Consider the following 18,524-nt stretch of genomic DNA (forward strand, 5'->3'; position numbering starts at 1 on the left):
GAAATCAGAGCCTCTGGGTAGTAACTGAGGGACTCTGCTCTGGTCCCTTGCATACTTAGCCCAGGACTGGCCATCTTCTCAGCATATCGGTTAATTTTCTTTAAAAAAAATCTAATAAAAATAATAATGGCAAATATATTATGTTGTCATCAAAATCTCCAGCAGTGCCGCATTTTTATTTGACAGTACTTGAAAGAGCTCTGGGCAGACAGCAGCAGCGGCAAACAGATCTGCTCCCCAGCATTGAGATTGGGTTCACGGAGTGAGTCCCGGTTGCTCCACTCCTGATCCAGTTCCCTGCTGATATGTCTAGAAAGCAGCAGAGGACAGCCCTGCCACCCACATGGAAGACTCAGAGAAGTTCCAGGCTCTTGGCTTCAGCCTGGCCCAGCCCCAGCCATTGGCGGCCATTTGGGAAGTGAACCAACAGATGGAAGGGGTGTGTGTGTGTGTGTGTGTGTGTGCCCCTCTCTCTGGAACTCTGCCTTTCAAATGAATAATAAAAAAAAATTAAGTGTTCATTTCTACCAAGAGTGCTTTTCTTGTGTAGAGCCTAACTCTTCATGCTACAGTGGAAAGGGAGGAGACTGCATATATACGGAGATGTGAAGTCTCGGGTGATCACTGACGTCATAAATAAGAGTGTCAATTGTTAAATCAACAACAGGAGTCACTGTGTACTTGCTCCCCTTGTAGGATCTCTGTCCTTAATGTCTTGTACTATGAGAATTAACAGTAAGACAAGTCTTCAAATAGTGCTTTATACTTTATGTGTCTGTGTGGGTGCAAACTGTTGAAATCATAGAGTTGATCTTCTGTATATAAAGATAATTAAAAATGAATCTTAATGAAGAATGGGATGGGAGAGGGAGTAGGAGGTGGGATGGTTTGGGGGTGAGAGGGCGGGTATGGGGCGGGGGAAGAACCGCTATAATTCAAAAGTTGTACTTCTGAAATTTATATTTATTAAATAAAAGCTTTCTAAAAAATATGGAAGTGTGAGATGTGGTATAAATTCTCTCCCCTCCCCTCCCCTCCTCTCCCTTCTCCCTCTTCCCTCCCCTCCTCTCCTCTCCTGTCTCTTGCATACACTTAAGCCTCTGAGCAAAGGTCTCTTACCTCTTCTCCCAGTAAGGCAGATTCTGAACTTTGGAACTCAATGCAACCCACATCGCTGTAAATACTCTGGAACTCAACCGTATGCGAGTTGGTTGAAAACAAGCGTCTTTTTTTCCTTCCAGCAGAGCCTGCCCCACTGGCGTGAGCAGGGGAGCTGGCCCTCGGCGTCACAGCGCGGACCGTGGGCGCGCGTTTCCTGACAGGGCAACTTGGCTGACCCCTGCCACTGGGCCCCCATTCGTGTCCCGCCAAGGACGCTCAGCGCGAGGCTCGGCCGGGTAGCGACAACTCCACCAACTCGCACCCTCGCTGTCCTTGTGCAGCTCAAAGTCCCCACGCCCGTGAAGGCGCCTCCATGCGTGTCCACCCTCGCGCGTCTCCGCCAGGGCTGTCTGGGCAGCGCAGCCCTGGCTCCTGGAGGAGTCTGCTCCGGGGCCAGTGCGCACCGGGCCAGCCCAGCCGCCCACCGGCCTTAGCTCCTCACCTGCAGCTCTTTCCTGAACCCTCACCCTTTAGTCGCCCAGAGCGGGCTGCTTTCCCCAACCCTCTGGGTGCCAGGAAGGCGCGCAAACCTCCCCTGGGGATTTGCCCAAAGTGGCGGGGGGCAGGGTTAAAATTTGCTATTGGGAAGAGGACAGGAAGAAAAGAATGTCGTTTGTGTATGTGTGTGTGTGTGTGTGTGTGAGAGAGAGAGAGAGAGACAGAGAGACAGAGAGAGACAGAGACGGGGTGGGGGGAGTGAGAGAGTTGTTTTGCAGCGGGAAATAATAAGCAGGGAAGAGAAACAGGGAGAGGCCGGTGCCCCAGCTCCCCTCCGGGCCTTGGGGAGCCGCGCGCTCCGTAATTCCCTTTCCAGAGCCGTACAGATTTCCACAAACAATGACATCACTCGGGCGCCGCCGGCCTGCTTGCAGCTGGGGGGATTTTCCTGGGCGCGCGGCGGCCGCCGGGGCGGAGCTGCAGGAGCGCGCCGGCTGCTGGGGGGGCGGGGGCGCGGGCTCGCGGCGCCCCCCGCGGGCGGAGGCGGCCGGGCCGGGCCGGGCCGGGGGCGGGCAGGGGCGGGCCCGGGGCGGCCCAGGGCGGAGCCCGCCGCTTCTGCAGCCCTCATTGGCCGCGGGCGGGCGCACGTCAGCCAGGCTGGTGCTCTCCTCCAGCCCCTGGGGAACTGGAGCCGAGGAGGAGCTGAAAATGCAGATTTAGCATCAAGCACAGACGTACACTCGCTCTTTCTCTCCGGTACACACAGCTCCCCACGCTCGCACCCCTGCCAGCGAGCGGGGCCGCCGGGCCACACGGCTCCCTCTCCAGCCAGGCGCTGGAGGAGAACGCACACTTGATTTGCTGCTCCCCAAGCCCCTGTCTCCACACAAAGATTTTAAAGAAAGGCAAAGAAACTATAAATATATATACATATATTTATTTGCACCTTCCCTCCGTGTCCCCCTGCTCCACCAGCCTGCGCGCCTCCGAGCCGCACTTTCCGCTCCCAAAGGAGATGCAGGGTGGTTCTATCTCCCGCTGGCAGGCGGCCGCCGGGCTCCTCTTGTGTGCCACGGTTTTTGCATCCTCCGAGAGAGCAGTCTTCACGAATCATTTTCTTGTGGAGTTGCATAAAGGGGGAGAGGAAGAAGCTCGCCAAGTTGCAGCAGAACACGGCTTTGGAGTCCGAAAGGTAAGCTCTCCCGTGCATTTCGCATGTCGCTGCCGAACGACGGGTAGCCCCTGCGCAATCTCCTTGCAGATTTGCAAGTTTTCTCTTTCTCCTGCGATGCAGATATTCCGCCATCGGCTCTCGAACATGACATAGCCTCCGGTGATCTTTCACGGGTTATGTAATTAAAATGTCCTTCATCTGCACTCGTAAGGTCATCAAAATAATTTATTGCTCTTGGACTTGGTGGCGAAAATAGGGCCAGGTCTTTCAAAGGATGCCCGGCGCCCCCGCCTGCTGTCCAAGGTACCAAGTTCTCCAGGCTGTCTGGGGACGCAGGGATGGAGCCCAGAACAGTGGGGCTTGGCGTCCTCCGCCTCGCCAGGGATCTCTCCCGCACCACCAGGTGAAGGAAGAGTTTCACAACCACCGGGCCCAAAGCTTGGACGGTGCCTCCGCGACCCCGCGCTGGGAGGACTTTCCTCCCAATGACTTCTGTCCCCGCTCTTTTCCGGAGAAAAGCCGCTCCCTCCGGGTATAGGAGACTCCAACGCGTGAAACGGTCTCTTTTCCCAAATCAGGGCGGAACTTCTGCGCCCTCGCCCCCGCCCACGGCCGCCCACTCCCCCAGGAGCGCGCTAGCGGTTGGTTCCCCGGTTCTCCGCTCCTGGCGAGTGTGGACTGCGAGTGGGATTCCCCCACGGATAAGTGGAGGTGTCCCCTCCAGAGGCGTGGGCGGCCAGCCTGGCTTTCCCACAAGAGCGCGGGGATCCCCGTTCCCAGAAGTTGTCAATAGTTCAACTGTTTGAGCAGTTTAGAGATGGCTCCCAGCCCACTATGCCTCCCGGCTCCTGGGCGGACGCCGGGGTACCCACCCTGGGAGGACGGACATTCGGAAGGAGAGCGCTGGCCAGGAGCTGTGGCTGACCTGCCTGCTCTCCCGATGAAATAATCTGTGTCGGGGATCGCGAGTGTCCTTAGGGGACCTGGCCGGGGCTGGGGTGCAGTGGTGGTGAGGGGGCAGAAGCTGGGGCGAGGGGACACCGATGGACCGAGGGGCGCAATTTGAATACGGGGGGGGGGGGGCTGAGTGGAAGTCGGTGAGATTCCGGGTCCCGAGAGGAGAAGCGGGATTTCAGCGCTGGGTGCTTCTGATGGTTGCTTTCACCCAGAAGGGCCGCACGGTCTGGAGCTCCCATCACCCTCTTCTGTCCGACTTCCCACGCCTCCCTCCCGCCGCTCTCCCGGTCCCCGCCGGCCCCCGCAAGTGCGGCGGGCTCTCCCGCCCGGCTGTGATGTCGGCCCCGAGTGGGCTTGGAGCAGGCGCCGGGTTTGCCTGTGGCGCGCGGGCGGGTCTCGCAGAAGCGAACTTGTTGCTCGCGGGAGGCGTGGGTGGAGCAGAGGAGAGAAGGCGTCCGCGGGGGAAGCAGCCCGCGGCCGCGGCGTCCCAGAGCCTGGGGGCTGCTTCAAGAGCGCCCCCAACACGGTAAAGGAACACACTCTTCCTTCTTCCTCTATCCCAAACTTGGCGAGACCCAGGTCTTAGACACCGGTAGAAACACAGTAGTGATCGTTACTAGCTGACAGCTGTAGAAACATTTATGTGCTGGAGTCCTTACATATGTTCTTACTTGATCTTAACAACTCTGAGCGGGCTACTATGAAGGAGAAAGATGAGGAAATGGGTTCAGACAGAAGCCCAAGGTCAAAATAGGCAAGGATTTAAAACCTGATTTTTCAGAGGAGAAACCGTGTTCTTTTTTTCCGCTTGGTACACAGCAAGCCAGGTGCTGGCAGGTATGCTGGGCGTTAGGATATGCCGAGAACGGATATGGCCTTGAGTGACTTAATTCTTGCGTGTATGGGGTTGCAGCTGGTGCAAAAAATACTTGTGGCCCCCTCTCGTTGCCACCCATCTTCGCCTAGTGTGGGCAAATATTGCCATCGGTCGTTTTATCTCCTCTTTGCTTCTCCCTTTGCAAGTTACCCTTAGAATCAGACCTCAGAAACTTGATCAAATCTTAGTGTAGTTGAGAATGATAATGCCTTAACTTATTAATTCTCTGGGAGATTGTTTACTGGTCCTTGTAGGAACAAGCAGATTAATGAGGAATTCATGGTTTTGAGGATGGGGGTATAGAGACAGCATTTCAATCATTTTGATACACTGATCTTGAAATCCCCTGAAGCTTGTACCTTGGGGTGAAATTAGATAAACAGGCCTCTTTCTCTCCCATTTTTTCTTGGAAAGGAGCCCTCTGCATCATACTCAAATCTGGGAGAATTTTTTTTCCCTGCCATCTATCTCCTCATGTCTCCATAGCCCCACAGGCAGTACCTTTTAGCTAAATTTGGTGAAGTTAACAGTCTGACGAGATACTCTCACCTGATGAGTCTGCAGGGTGCAACTGACACCTGTCAAGATAAACCCTCCGCGGGCACCGCGGCTCAGTAGGCTACTCCTCCGCCTGTGGCACTGAAACCCTGGGTTCTAGTCCCGGTTGGGGTGCCAGATTCTGTCCCGGTTGCTCCTCTTCCAGTCCAGCTCTCTGCTGTGGCCCAGGAGTGCAGTGGAGGATGGCCCAAGTGCTTGGGCCCTGCACCCGCATGGGAGACCAGGAGGAAGAACCTGGCTCCTGGCTTCGGATCAGCACAGCGCTGGCCATGGCAGCCATTTGGGGGTGACCCAATGGAAGGAAGACCTTTCTCTGTCTCTCTCTCACTGTCTAACTCTGCCTGTCAAAAAAAAAAAAAAAAGATAAACCCTCTTCTTCCTCCTTTGGACCCATCTCCTGCCTACCCTTCAAGACCTGGACCCCCAAACCTCCCTTGATTCCTATGGACCAAACTCGTGGGGGACCAACAGAGAAAGTGTGCGCTACAAAAGCTCGCATGCTCCACTGCTCACCTCAGTCATTTCACATACATGAGCAAGTTAGTATAGGTATTACCTCTCCACTGGAAAAGGGAATGTGAGGGGGCTCTCTGGTTTCCTCCCCGGAACTATTACATGACTTTGCTTGCCAGCTGTTAAGGAAACGTCCTTAGCTGTATTTATTAGTCCAGCCTTCCCAAACATTTGTCATTTGTTTTGCATTTCAGACCCCCAATGCGTCCTTCCCTTTCCTTACTCTGACATCGACCAGCATCTCTACTCCTCCTCACCCCCCATGCACCGTGTCAGACACCAAAAACTTGCAGTGATCATTTATTCACCCCTAGGAAGGGTTGGCAATGCAAATCAGGTGAACCCGCTATTTTTCCATATTGCTTTGCGCTAGTCTCAAAAGCCTGTGACAGAAATGACTGCATCACTCCCAGTTCTCAGCTGAAACTCTTACAGCCCCAAGAGGTTAAGTAACTGTTCATATCTGGTAAGTGAAAAAATTCAGATTTAAAATCAAATGCGCTTGACTTAAAGGAGTGTTTCACCTCATCATGCCCCCTCCAGCAAACCTTCCCTGGCTGCTCTGAATGCACCATTTTGGAATTCTGACATTTTAACTTTCTTTTTACTTTTTTCTAGATTTTCCATTTATTTGTTATTAACAAGGGAATATATAGCATTAGGTAATGTTTATGTGTATGTTCTTCTTGAAGTTGGCTACAAATCTTCCCAAGAGAAGAAAGGATAGGTGATGTTTTTATAGCCTCATGTATAATGTTATCTGCATATGAGCTGGTCAATAAATATTTGTTAATTATCTGATTGTTTGATTTGTCCAAGACTATAAACAAAAAACTTTACCTTTCCTCTCTAAAACACAGTAAAAATACCTATAAATTTACCCAAAAATAATATGTGCAGATTGAAGTTTTCTATTTTGTCATGACCTGGCCCTGGACCAAAAAACTCTATGTCCATCAGACAAGAAACATATATTGAGGGAAGTGAGTAAATTTACAAAAATCACAGATTTGTTACTGCAAAGAGTGCCATGAAATCCTCAGTGTGCTACTAATTTTAATTCCACTAAAGCATAAAACAAAAATTATTTGTTGAAGTGTTGTATTGAAAATTGGTCAAAAAATCAATTAAGAATTGGGTCAGTGGCCGGTGTTCTGGTGTAGGGGGTAAAGCCACTATCTGCGATGCTAGCATTTCATATGGCTGCTGGTTCATGTCCCAGCTGCTCCACTTCCCATCCAGCTCCCTGCTAATAGCCTGAGAAAGCAGAGGAAGATGATCCAAGTCCTTGGGCCTCTGCACTCATATGAGAGACCTGGAAGAAGCTCCTGGCTCCTGGCTTCAGCTTGGCCCAGCTCCAGCTGTTGCAGTGGGGAGCAAACCAGCAGATGAAAGATTCTCTCTCTCTCCTTCTTTCTCTAACTCTTCCTTTCAAATAAACAAATAAATCTCTTAAAATTGAGTCAGAAAAAAAAAGTTAAGGCAAAATAAAAACCTGACAATTGGGTGTTTTCATTTTATTGTTGTCAGCTGTATCTCTTTATTTACAGAGGACTGAGCCTGGGATGTTTATACAAGTAAAATCATGTAACCATTTTTGTGTGTGTGCAAATTTTTAAAAATATTTATTTATTTATTTATTTGAAAAGCAGAGTTAGAGAGAGTGAGAGAAAGAGATTGATCTTCCATATGCTGGTTCACTTCCGAAATGTCCATGACAGTTAAGGCTGGGCCACGCCTCCTACAGCTTGTTCCACCCAGGTCTCCTACAGCTTGGCAGGGGTCCAAACACTTGGGCCATCTTCCAGTGCTTTCCCAGGCACATTATCAGGGAACTGGATGGAAAGTGGAGCAGTCAGGACTCAAACCTGCACACATATGGGATGCCAGCTTTAACTGCTGCAACATAATGCTGGCCCCAGGAATCTTTAAACTCTGTAACAGTCCAGTTATAATTGCACTACCAGGTAATGACAGTGAATTTCTGGTCACTTCACTTTTATGGAAGTATAGTATCATTTAGGAAGGAGCTCCGCTGAATAAATTTTCACAAACCACACCCAAGCCAAGAAATAAAATGTTATCAGCGTCCCACAAAGGCCCCCTCTTGCTCATGGGTGATTTTCAGGCTTTGGCTTTTATAAATATTGCTTTTGTTGATATAGAAGTACAGTCAGCCCTCCATGTCTGGGAGCTCTGCCTCTGTGGATTTAACCAAATGTTGACAATATTTGGGGAAAAATTGCCTCTGTACTGAATGTACACAGACTTTTTCTTGTCATTATTCCCCATATAGTACAGTATAACAATGGCTGTTATAGAATTTTCATTATATTAAGTAATATAAGTAATCTACAGGTGATATAAAATACATAGGAGGATGTGCATAGATGATATGCATGTCCAACACCATTTTATAGAAAGGACCTGAGCATCTATGGATTTGGTATTCTGGGGGTGCTGGAACCGAGGTGCTTAGGTACTGAGAGGTGGCTGTATATGCATTTTGATTAACACACATATGCCCTTCTTTATTAAAAAATATTTATTTGAAAGAATTACAGAAATAGAGAGAAAGAGAGAGAGAGAATCCATCAGCTGATTTACTCCCCAAATGGTTGAAAAGGCGAGGGCTGTGTCAGGCTGAGGCCAGGAGCCAGGAGCTTCATCCAGATCTCCCACATGGGTGTAGAGGCCCAAGTGCTTGGGCCATCTCTCACTGATTTTGCAGGCACATAATCAGGGAGCTGGATTGAAAGTGGAGCAGCCAGGACTTGAACTGGTGCCCATATGGAATGCTGGCACTGCAGATGGCGGCTTAACCCCCTATGCCACAGTGCCAGCCCCATGTATTCCTTTCTTTTTTTTTTTTTTATTTTTGACAGGCAGAGTGGACAGTGAGAGAGAGAGACAGAGAGAGAAAGGTCTTCCTTTGCCGTTGGTTCACCCTCCAATGGCCGCTGCTGCAGCCGGCGCACCGCGCTGATCCGATGGCAGGAGCCAGGAGCCAGGTGCTTTTCCTGGTCTCCCATGGGGTGCAGGGCCCAAGCACCTGGGCCATCCTCCACTGCACTCCCTGGCCATAGCAGAGAGCTGGCCTGGAAGAGGGGCAACCGGGACAGAATCCGGCGCCCCAACCGGGACTAGAACCCGGTGTGCCGGCGCCGCAAGGTGGAGGATTAGCCTATTGAGCCACGGCGCCGGCTGTATCCCTTTCTGTTAGGAATTCCTGGAAGTGGAATTGCTGAGTAAATGTATATGCATGCATTCAGCTGTGGAAGGCTGCATCAGTTTTCTATGGCTGTGTTACAAGTCACTACAAACTGAGTGGCCTAAAACCACACAAACTTGATAACTGAAGGCTTTTGTAAGTAAGGAATCTGCCACATATGTCTTGGGTTCTCCACTCAAGTCCTCAGAGGCAGACATCAAGGTACCAGGCTGCTTTGTCCTGGAGACATGACCAGAATAGTCCACTCCCATGCAGATCCCGGTTTTTAGAAGAAGACAGTTCCTTTTAGCTTTAGAAGTCTCCATTTTTTCTGCTGGCTGCTGGGACAAGACCACTCTCCGTTCCTGGAGGCCATTGTCATGACCTCACCCCATGATCCCCTCCTGAGATTCTATCACCCGCTTGCCCTTCAAATCTCTTCTTGAGGGCTCACCTGATAAGGATAGGCCCACCAAGACCATTTCCCCTTCTGATTAACTCAAAGCCAACTGATTGAGGACCTTAATTACATTTGATAAATCTCTAATCACAGAAATTAAACCCATTCTATGCACAGTCCCACCCACATTATCTGCATTTAGCAGGGAGCAGAAATTTTGGGGGCCATCACAGAATTGTGCCAGCTACAGAATAACTGCCACACAGTTTCCCAAGTAGTTATGGCAATTTGCATTCCCACCAGCAGAATGTGAGAGTTCTGGTTGCTCCATGTTCTCACCAATGCTTGATATTTTACACCTGTTTTCTATTAGCTGTTCTGGTGGGTATGTAGTAGTGTCTCACTGATTTAATTTGAATTTCCAAGGTGATTCATTAAAACTGAATGCCTGTTCGTATGCATATTCATAAGTTGAGTATTTTCTTCTATGCAGTATTTATTTTTTGTGCTTTTGCCCTGAAAATGTTTTCTTTTGTGTTTTCCTTCTTCATTTTCTGTGTTCATGATTTCTTTACCTATTGTGGGTAGTAACTTTTTCAGATATATTTTGAATATCTATTCCCACACAGTTAATGATGCCATTAATGTCACAACAATATTGGAACAAGATTGCCTAATTTTACTTTCACTCCATCATGTGGTCCATTTTCAGTTAAAATAAGAGTTCGCTAGTAGTATCACACACCACCCCATCACCTATCCAAAACCTCTTCAGGTAGAGATTGACATGTATTAGAGGAATAAAAGAGAGAAAAAACAAGGCATAGATTTGATCCTAAGTATTTCCAAAAAAAAAAGACGCCCATCTAAGAAGCCCTTAGTGGACAGTTCTTCTGGAATGACAAGTTCTACTACCATGGTACCCATGGGAAAATAGCATGTAATCTTCCTTCTCCAGATATAGTTGCTATGGATCCCTTTTGGATCCCAACTTAATATGCCATAGGTCAAGTCCAAGCTCATCTGTTAAGCCCCTCCCTGCACTGGTTGACCTACACCAGAAAGTTCGCCACTCATTTGGAACTTCAGTTCTATGTAATCTGTTCCTTTCTCCAATTAGATCTATCAACAACACTTGCTACTCCAAATTCTTCTCTGAAGGAAACTAGCAACAGTAATGCTAAAAGTTAAATAATGCTGGAAAATTGGCTGGCTTGCTAAGTCAGAGACTCATTGTCTTCTGAAAATTGTTAATAAAATACAGTGATTGTGAAAAATATTCTCATGCTCTTAAGATTCTGGGCATAATGCTAAGTGCATAGAATAAAATACCTATTACTGGTAGTGGTAATAATAATAAGGCAGTAGCCTAGCAACACTTTTCCTGGAAAGCCACTCATGGGTTGTCTTTTGCAATAGTGGTAACTGATTGGAAGATGAATCCATACCTAACCAAATAACAACTCATCCATGGGATAGCCAAGGTCCATGAAATGATATGGCCCAAACAATTCAGTGGGTGTAACTTAATACAGAGCATTATAATTATCTCAGCCAATCATACAGGCTCCCATAGGAAATTTGACTGGCCAGTTGATATAGAGAATGGAATCCATTTAGACCATTGGGAGGCTCAAACATTTCATCCAAGTTCCTAAACGTTTTCTAGCCAAACTTTACAGAAGAAATTACTTGTGACAGAGACTGAAGATCTAAGTCATCAGTTTCATTTCCCCTTCTTCATGAGCTACAACAAAACTGCATTTCCCACCCTACAATGTAGATAACATGGTCATGTGATTTTTGTCCATGTAATAGTCGAGTAGATGTAATGAATACTTTTCCCATGAGTGATCTATAAAAGTTAGCTTTGATTGATTCTCCACATTCTTCTCTTTTCTGTGGTTTAGAACAAAAACTTTGGAAAACAATGGCTAACGATGGCAGAATCACAAGAAGAAAGTGTCCAAATCCCTGATTCCTGATTTAAAATATCTCACTTGAAAAAAAAATGGTATTATATTACTGAGACTAAGGAGTTTATCTTTAAAGCAACATGCATTGCTCAAATTAATACACTGTAAATAAACATTCCTTTTCTTATGTTGTGGAGTGAATCTCTACACCTTGCAACCAAAGCACATCAAATCACAAAAAAAAAAAACTTTCAAAGTTTTGTGAAAGCTGTTGTATTTTCATCTCATATTGTCAACCAGCTTTTCAAGCATTTGTGATTTGTCCTTTCTAGCAAAAATATGAATCTCATTCAGCATTTGGTTCCTCCCATTAGAAATCAATATGCCTACTACATAACAGGCATTCAATATGTGCTTCTTGACTGATGAATACACTTACACCACAAACTGGTAATTTGGTCAGGAGCTCAGAGAGAAGGTTCTGGGAGAACTATTTTTCAAGATACTATCCCTGTGGGATCCATCGCTCTACTGTCAATAACTCAGCTAGGAAGTAGAAAAGTAAGTGGCAACCAGAAAGTAGGTGACTGGCATGCTTCTATGGTTCCCTAAAATCTTCAACTTAGAAATTATCAGGAGTAGAATGGATAAACTCAGCTGGGAAAATAACATCTGCAGTTAAAATCTAATCAAAACACAAAAGAAGGGAGGGAAACTACATCTCTATTTCTCAACTGAATGAATAGCTGAAAATCAATTTCTATTTCAAAAGGTCTTATTAGCTGTAGATCATAATGTTATAGCACATTGGAGAGTGATGCTATAGTTAGGTTTGAAATAATTGTATGTTCAATTCTGAGTGCTCAAAGAAGTTAAACTTTAAGAGTAAAACATGAAAACTGAAGCTCAAACTTTTTCGCCTGACTACAGCAGTATCATTTTATGTATGCGCTAACATCCACATTTCCAAAACAGACTCTTGAATTTATAGATTATTACTTGAGATCCAAGTAATTTCAGGACAGCCCAAAAGCAGGAGTTACCATTTGATTTTTTTTTTAAGATGTATTTGTTGTAGCTAAAATCCATTTTCTGACTAAATCCCACAAATGGTTAGAGAGTTAAGAAATTACATCTGAGTTCACACTTTGGTCCTAAACAAAATGGGTGGTTTCTACATGATAATATACCAAAAGAATTAAAGTACTGTTGCAGATTGGTTTTGTGCCTAAAGCTAATTTGGCTGTGATTTCTTGCATAGTGTTGTGATGTGCTGAGATCTTCTGATGAAATAACTGAATACAGGCCGGTGCCGAAGCTCAGTAGGCTAATCCTCTGCCTGTGGCGCTGGCACACTGGGTTCTAGTCCCGGTTGGGGCGCCGGATTCTGTCCTGGTTGCTCCTCTTCCAGGCCAGCTCTCTACTGTGGCCAGGGAGTGCAGTGGAGGATGGCCCAAGTGCTTGGGCCCTGCACCCCATGGGAGACCAGGAGAAGCACCTGGCTCCTGCCTTCTAATCAGCGTGATGCACCGGCCGCAGTGCGCCGGCCGCGGCGGCCATTGGAGGGTGAACCAATGGCAAAGGAAGACCTTTCTCTCTGTCTCTCTCTCTCTCTCTCACTGTCCACTCTGCCTGTCAAAAGAAAAAAAAAAAAACAAATAACTGAATACAACAAACTCTTAGGTTGGAAGAGATAAAATGAAACAAATTCTTAATTTTCTGATGTACAGCAAAATAGATTTGTGAATGTTATAAGATTTTTTAAGATTTATTTTATCTATTCAAAAGAGTGAAAGAGAGGGAGGGAAAGATAAAGAGAGAAAGAAGTCTTTCATCTGCTGGTTCATCCCCCAGACAGCTGCAAGTGCTGGGGCTGGGCCAGGCTGACGCTAGGAGACTGAAACTCCATCAGGGTCCCCATTAAAGAGAGGCAAGGGCTCAAGTACTTGGGCCATCTGCTGCTTTCCCAGGCATATTAGCAGGGAACTGGATCAGAAGCAGAGTAGCCAAGATTCCAACCACCACCCTGACATGGGATGCCAGCATCACAGTCAGCCACTTAAGCTGCTGTGCCACAATGCTGGCCCCTGTTACAGGATATTGAAGTTTTTCAATTAGAAATTTGATAAGAACAAGAAGAAAACTGTAGGAACTGTAGGATCCTGGGTTACTCTTTAGTTACAACTTTAAATTTGACATTACTGGGGCCAGTGCTGTGGCGCAGTGGGTTAAAGCCCCAGCCTTCAGCGCTGATATCCCATGTGGGTGCTGGTTCTAGTCCTGCCTGCTCCTCTTCTGATCCAGCTCTCTGCTATGGCCTGGGAAAGCAGTAGAAGATGGCTCAACTCCTTGGGCCCCTACACCCATGGGGGAGACCTGGAAGAAGCTCCTGGCTCTTGGCTTCGGATCAGCTCAGCTCTGGCCATTGCAGTCATTTGGGGAGTGTACCAGCGGAATGGAAGACCTCTCTCTCTCTCTCTGGCTCTACTTCTCTCTATAACTCCTCTGTCTTTCAAAATAAATAAAATAATTCTTTAAAAAAATAAATAAATGTGACATTACCTTCTATAAATATCCAATTATTCTGTTTTTTTTTCTAAACAGATTCATTTAATGTTCATTTTATATCAAGGGAAAAAGAATTTTAAAAAGAATGAATAACATATCTGGGGACATCAAGAACATGAAGATAATCACTTAGGTTTAAAACATATGCAAGGCATTATAATGTCATTAGGGAACACAGTTGTGGCCTGGAATGCTTGGGTTTCACTGTTCTAGAGTTTTAATATAAGGTGAAGGTAAGGAGATTTGTCAGTTTTGCTTTCTATGCAAATACAGTACCTGACAAAACTAAGCCTACCATGAATACTTGTTGAATGAATGATCTAACTTATGTTGGCATTACATTGAGCAGACAATTGAGCATCTTTCTTTCTAATATTTAAGCAAACAAGGGTGGGTGTTGTGGGAAAGCAAGTTAAGTTGCCCCTTGGGAAACCTGTGTCCCATATCAGAAAGCTAGGAGCAAGTACCACTACCATTTCCAACTCAGCTTCCCTCTAAGGCAGCGAGGAGGCAGTGAATGATGTCCCAAGTACTTGGGCCCCCGCCACCCATGTGGGAAACAGATGGAGTTCCCAACTCCTGGCTTCAGACTGGCCCAGCCCTGGCTGTTGGAAGCATTTGAGAAGTAAATCAATGTATGAAGTTCTCTCTCTCTCTCTCTTCCTCACCCCCCTTCAAATAAATACATAAATCTTTTAAAATATCTATGCAAACAAGCTGAATTCTTTCATTTGTGAAATGGTAAGCATCTCCTTGTAAGGATGATACTTTTAGTATTGTAGCACTTGTAAATTCCATGAGTGGAAATAATCAAGTTAAATAACTCCAGATAATTAAGAAGCCCTAATCATAGGAAAAATATAATAGCTTTCTTATTTTTCCCAAAATCAAACCTCCTCATTATTTTTAAAAGTAGCAAATTATATATAAAAAAAAAAGCTCTAGAAGAAAGCACTTTGTTAATTAACCAAAATTTTGTCAGTAAGAAATTACCACTTGAGGCCAATGCTGTGGCATAGCAGGTAAAGCCACCACCTGCAGTGCTGGCATCCCAAATGGGTGCCGGTGCGAGTCCTGGCTGCTCCACTTCCAACCCAGCTCTCTGCTATGGCCTGGGAAAGCAGTAGAGGATGGCCCAAGTTCTTGGGCTCCTGCACCCACATGGAAGCTCCTGACTCCTGGTTTCAGATCAATGCAGCTCGGGCAGTTGTGGCCAAATGGGGGAATGAACCAGCAGATGGAAGAACTCTCTCTCTCTCTCTCTTTCTCTCTCTCCCTCTCTCTGTCTCTCTCTGCTTTCCCTTCTCTGTGTAACTCTGACTTTCAAATGAATAAATAAATCTTATTTTTTTAAATAAATAAGCACTACCAGAATTAGATAAACTTTATTGGAGATATTTCTGTATGAATAAGTATAGAGACAACAGTTATGGGTAGACTGTTTTATAGGGATCACATCAGACATGCCATTTTAAGTTTTTAATTATTTATTATTATAAAATTTAACAGAATAGGATATCAAAAAAACAAAGGAAATTGCTAAACTTTAAATAAATTTGTCATACAAAAGAAATGGTATGTCCTCATAGATCTTCCTAAAATTAGAAAAAATAGGAGTTTGTGATTATACATTTTATAAAAAATAGTAGATAATATATATTTAATCATATGTTTAATTATTTAATTATGTATTTCTATTTTAGTGAGGTTGATACTCATTGATTACAAGAAGGAGAAGTCAACACCCCAACCCTTACTCTCACCTCCCCTGCTTCCACACCCCAGTGTTTCTTAGATGTGTAGCTACATGTGTGCCATACCACACATGTAAATATTAACCTTCTACTTGTAACCATATTTCATAGCATGGCTTGTGTAAGTCCTATCTTAAAATTGCTTCTAATTTCATTATATGTCATTTTACAAAAATCTTTGGTCTGAAATTCTTCATTTTCACTCATCTTTTGGTTAGCGGGGTTCTGTTGAAAGGTGAAGGGATTCACCTAAGCAATCGGGATTCGCTCTCCACAATCTGAGATTAAAGGGAGAAAACTGGATGAAGTCCGCTCTGTTGGTACACAGGGTGTGGTGATAATATCCACTTAGCAGTCACGATTATTTTAGAGGAGTAAGAGGCAAGGTTGGTGTTGAAGTGAAGGAAGAGGTGATCAGGTGGAGTCTTCAAGGGAGTTAAAAGTTTGAACACTACTAATGGCAGTAGGAGAGGGAGTGCATGGAGAATACGCGATGATTTCTGGGCAGGGCTGGGGGCAGGGCCAGGAAGGAGAGAATGGATCTTGGTAGTACAAACTGAGTCATGTTCTTAAGCAACATTCAGACTTGGATGGTGATGGGGTAGAGAGAGAGATAAAGGGAGCACTTTTAAAAATGGAATATCAATGAAATAGAAAAGTGGGTAAATTGGGAGTGACAGTAAGAGAAATGAAAGGGACAAAACTATGATTAATGAAGCTCAAGAATCAAAAAAATTGAATATTAGAAAATGATAAGGTCCATGGAAGTGAGTTACCCAAATGAAAAAGAGGCAAAGTGATGTGGAAACTAAAAGTTGAATACACAGTGATTTACACATACACACTTCATTCACACCATGGCAGTAAGTGGCATTGCTAAGCAAGACTGGTGAGAGAAACAGAGGGCAGTGTTCCTGGGACAAAATGTCAGAGAATTTTAGACTTGAGGGGAGAAAAAGGAGTGAGGAGAAGAGGCAGAACTTGGGCCATCAGAGACACAGAAGGAGAACTGAGAGCATGCAGGGATTTTAAAGGAAGGGAGGAGAAGTTCATGAAATAAAGAATTGGGGAACCATGCCCACTAGTTCTAGAGATGGAATCACTTGCAGAAATTGGAGGAATTGTCTCAGCACATTGGAAGAGGAGGTGTACATTCATTTGGATCTACAAGAGTGGGCCCCAGGACAAGGATTTTCAAGTAGTATATTCAAGAAATAATTCTAGAAAACACTGCTATAGGAGTGGAGAATTGAAATAGAGAAGGAGGCCAGCGCCGCAGCTCACTAGGCTAATCCTCCGCCCAGCGGCGCTGGCACACCAGGTTCTAGTCCTGGTCGGGGCACCGGATTCTGTCCCGGTTGCCCGTCTTCCAGGCCAGCTCTCTGCTGTGGCCAGGGAGTACAGTGGAGGATGGCCCAAGTCCTTGGGCCCTGCACCCCATGGGAAACCAGAAGAAGCACCTGGCTCCTGCCATCAGATCAGCGCGGTGCGCCGGCCGCAGCTTGCCGGCTGCGGCGGCCATTGGAGGGTGAACCAACGGCAAAAGGAAGACCTTTCTCTCTGTCTCTCTCACTGTCCACTCTGCCTGTCAAATAAATAAATAAATAAATAAAAGAAATAGAGAAGGAAACACAGGAATGAAGGCTGCATTATACAGCAAGTTGTCATTGTGGGTACCTGGAGCTCAGGCTCACTCAGAAACTCTCGGGCTGGTAGAGACCACAGGACTCTGAGTTCTTCTGCTTGGGAAGTGAGGGAACTGGGGTACTTATATGCCAGTTGCAGTCAGATATTAATTGATGATTGATAGTTACTACAGGTTATGCTAATCCTCCACTATTTTGGCCTGGCATATGCCCCACCAGAGCAGAATTCGGCTGTCTGAAAAAAATTATTTCAAAGGTATGAGGAAGCTGACATGCACTGTGTGGTAAGAGCAGGGAGATCTGAGCAGTCAAGTGACAGTGTCTACTGTGGGAAGAAAGTTCAACTGGGAAGAGTAGCAGCAAGGCCGATGAAAAGCAGCTATCATGTGGACAATTCCTTCAAGAAGGACCGAGACAGAGGGAACAGAAGAAGGAAAGTCCTAGTACAGTAACTTGATGTGGTTATGAGGACGTTCATGAATAATGATTTGTTTTATTTTAAATATTTACTTATTTGTTTGAAAGGCAGAGTTACAGAGAGAGAGAGAGAGTGAGGCAGAGATAGAGATGGAGAGAGAGAGAGAGTTCTTCCGTCCACCGTTTCACTCCCCAAATGGTCACAATGGCCAGAGCTGGGCAGATCCAAAGGCAGGAGCTAGGAGCTTCTTCTGGGTCTCCCACATGATTCAAAGGCCCAAGTACTTGGGCCATCCTCCACTGCTTTCCAGGCACATTAACATGGAGCTGGACCGGAAGTGAAGCAGCTGGGATTTGTACCAGTGCCCATATGGAATGCTGGCACCACAGGCAAAGGTTTTACCTGCTAAGCCAAAGTACCGGCCCCGAATAATGATTTATAAACACTTGTCAGACAACTTGGAGATTGCTACCCCACCAAAATATTGTGACATGCATAGCTAATCAAAGCTGCATGATGCTAACTGGTTTATTCAGAGTCATTAACATTTTTAAAAATAATAACTGCAATTATGGAATTACAGCCTGTCAGACAAGGAAGGATCTTAGACAGTAGTTTAACCCTTCATTTTACACATGAGGGAAAGGAGATTAAGCACTATGTATATGTTTTAGCTGTTTGCCCAGAGAGTTTGAATTCTGTCGCTGTTGGGTGTGGTTTAGGTGATGCATTGTTGGAAACACTGAGCCAGCTTTTCCGACTTGATGAAACAAAAAACTGGAAGGTTGTGAGAATCCTGATTGCTTAGCTACATAAACAAACTTGATCTGACCACACCAATTCATTCAAGTTCTCCTTGTCTGCCTTTCAGCCATTTTTTCCCGAAAATTTTTATGAATTCCAGTTTCCCAAACACAGCTGTTCATGAATTAC

At 45.8% G+C, this 18,524-nt stretch overlaps 1 protein-coding gene across 1 annotated transcript in view; it reads left to right on the forward strand.

Moving 5' to 3' along the window:
- The first annotated feature begins 2,307 nt into the window (after positions 1-2,307).
- The window catches only part of PCSK2 (proprotein convertase subtilisin/kexin type 2), a 314,344-nt gene continuing 298,127 nt past the window's right edge, over positions 2,308-18,524 (forward strand). The window contains exon 1 of the mRNA XM_002710961.5: positions 2,308-2,791. Within this exon, the coding sequence (XP_002711007.1) occupies positions 2,615-2,791 (177 nt within the window). The 5' untranslated portion in view covers positions 2,308-2,614. The remainder of the gene's footprint in view (positions 2,792-18,524) is intronic.

Source organism: Oryctolagus cuniculus, chromosome 11, assembly GCF_964237555.1.
Source record: "Oryctolagus cuniculus chromosome 11, mOryCun1.1, whole genome shotgun sequence".
NCBI classification, from domain to species: Eukaryota; Metazoa; Chordata; class Mammalia; order Lagomorpha; family Leporidae; genus Oryctolagus; species Oryctolagus cuniculus.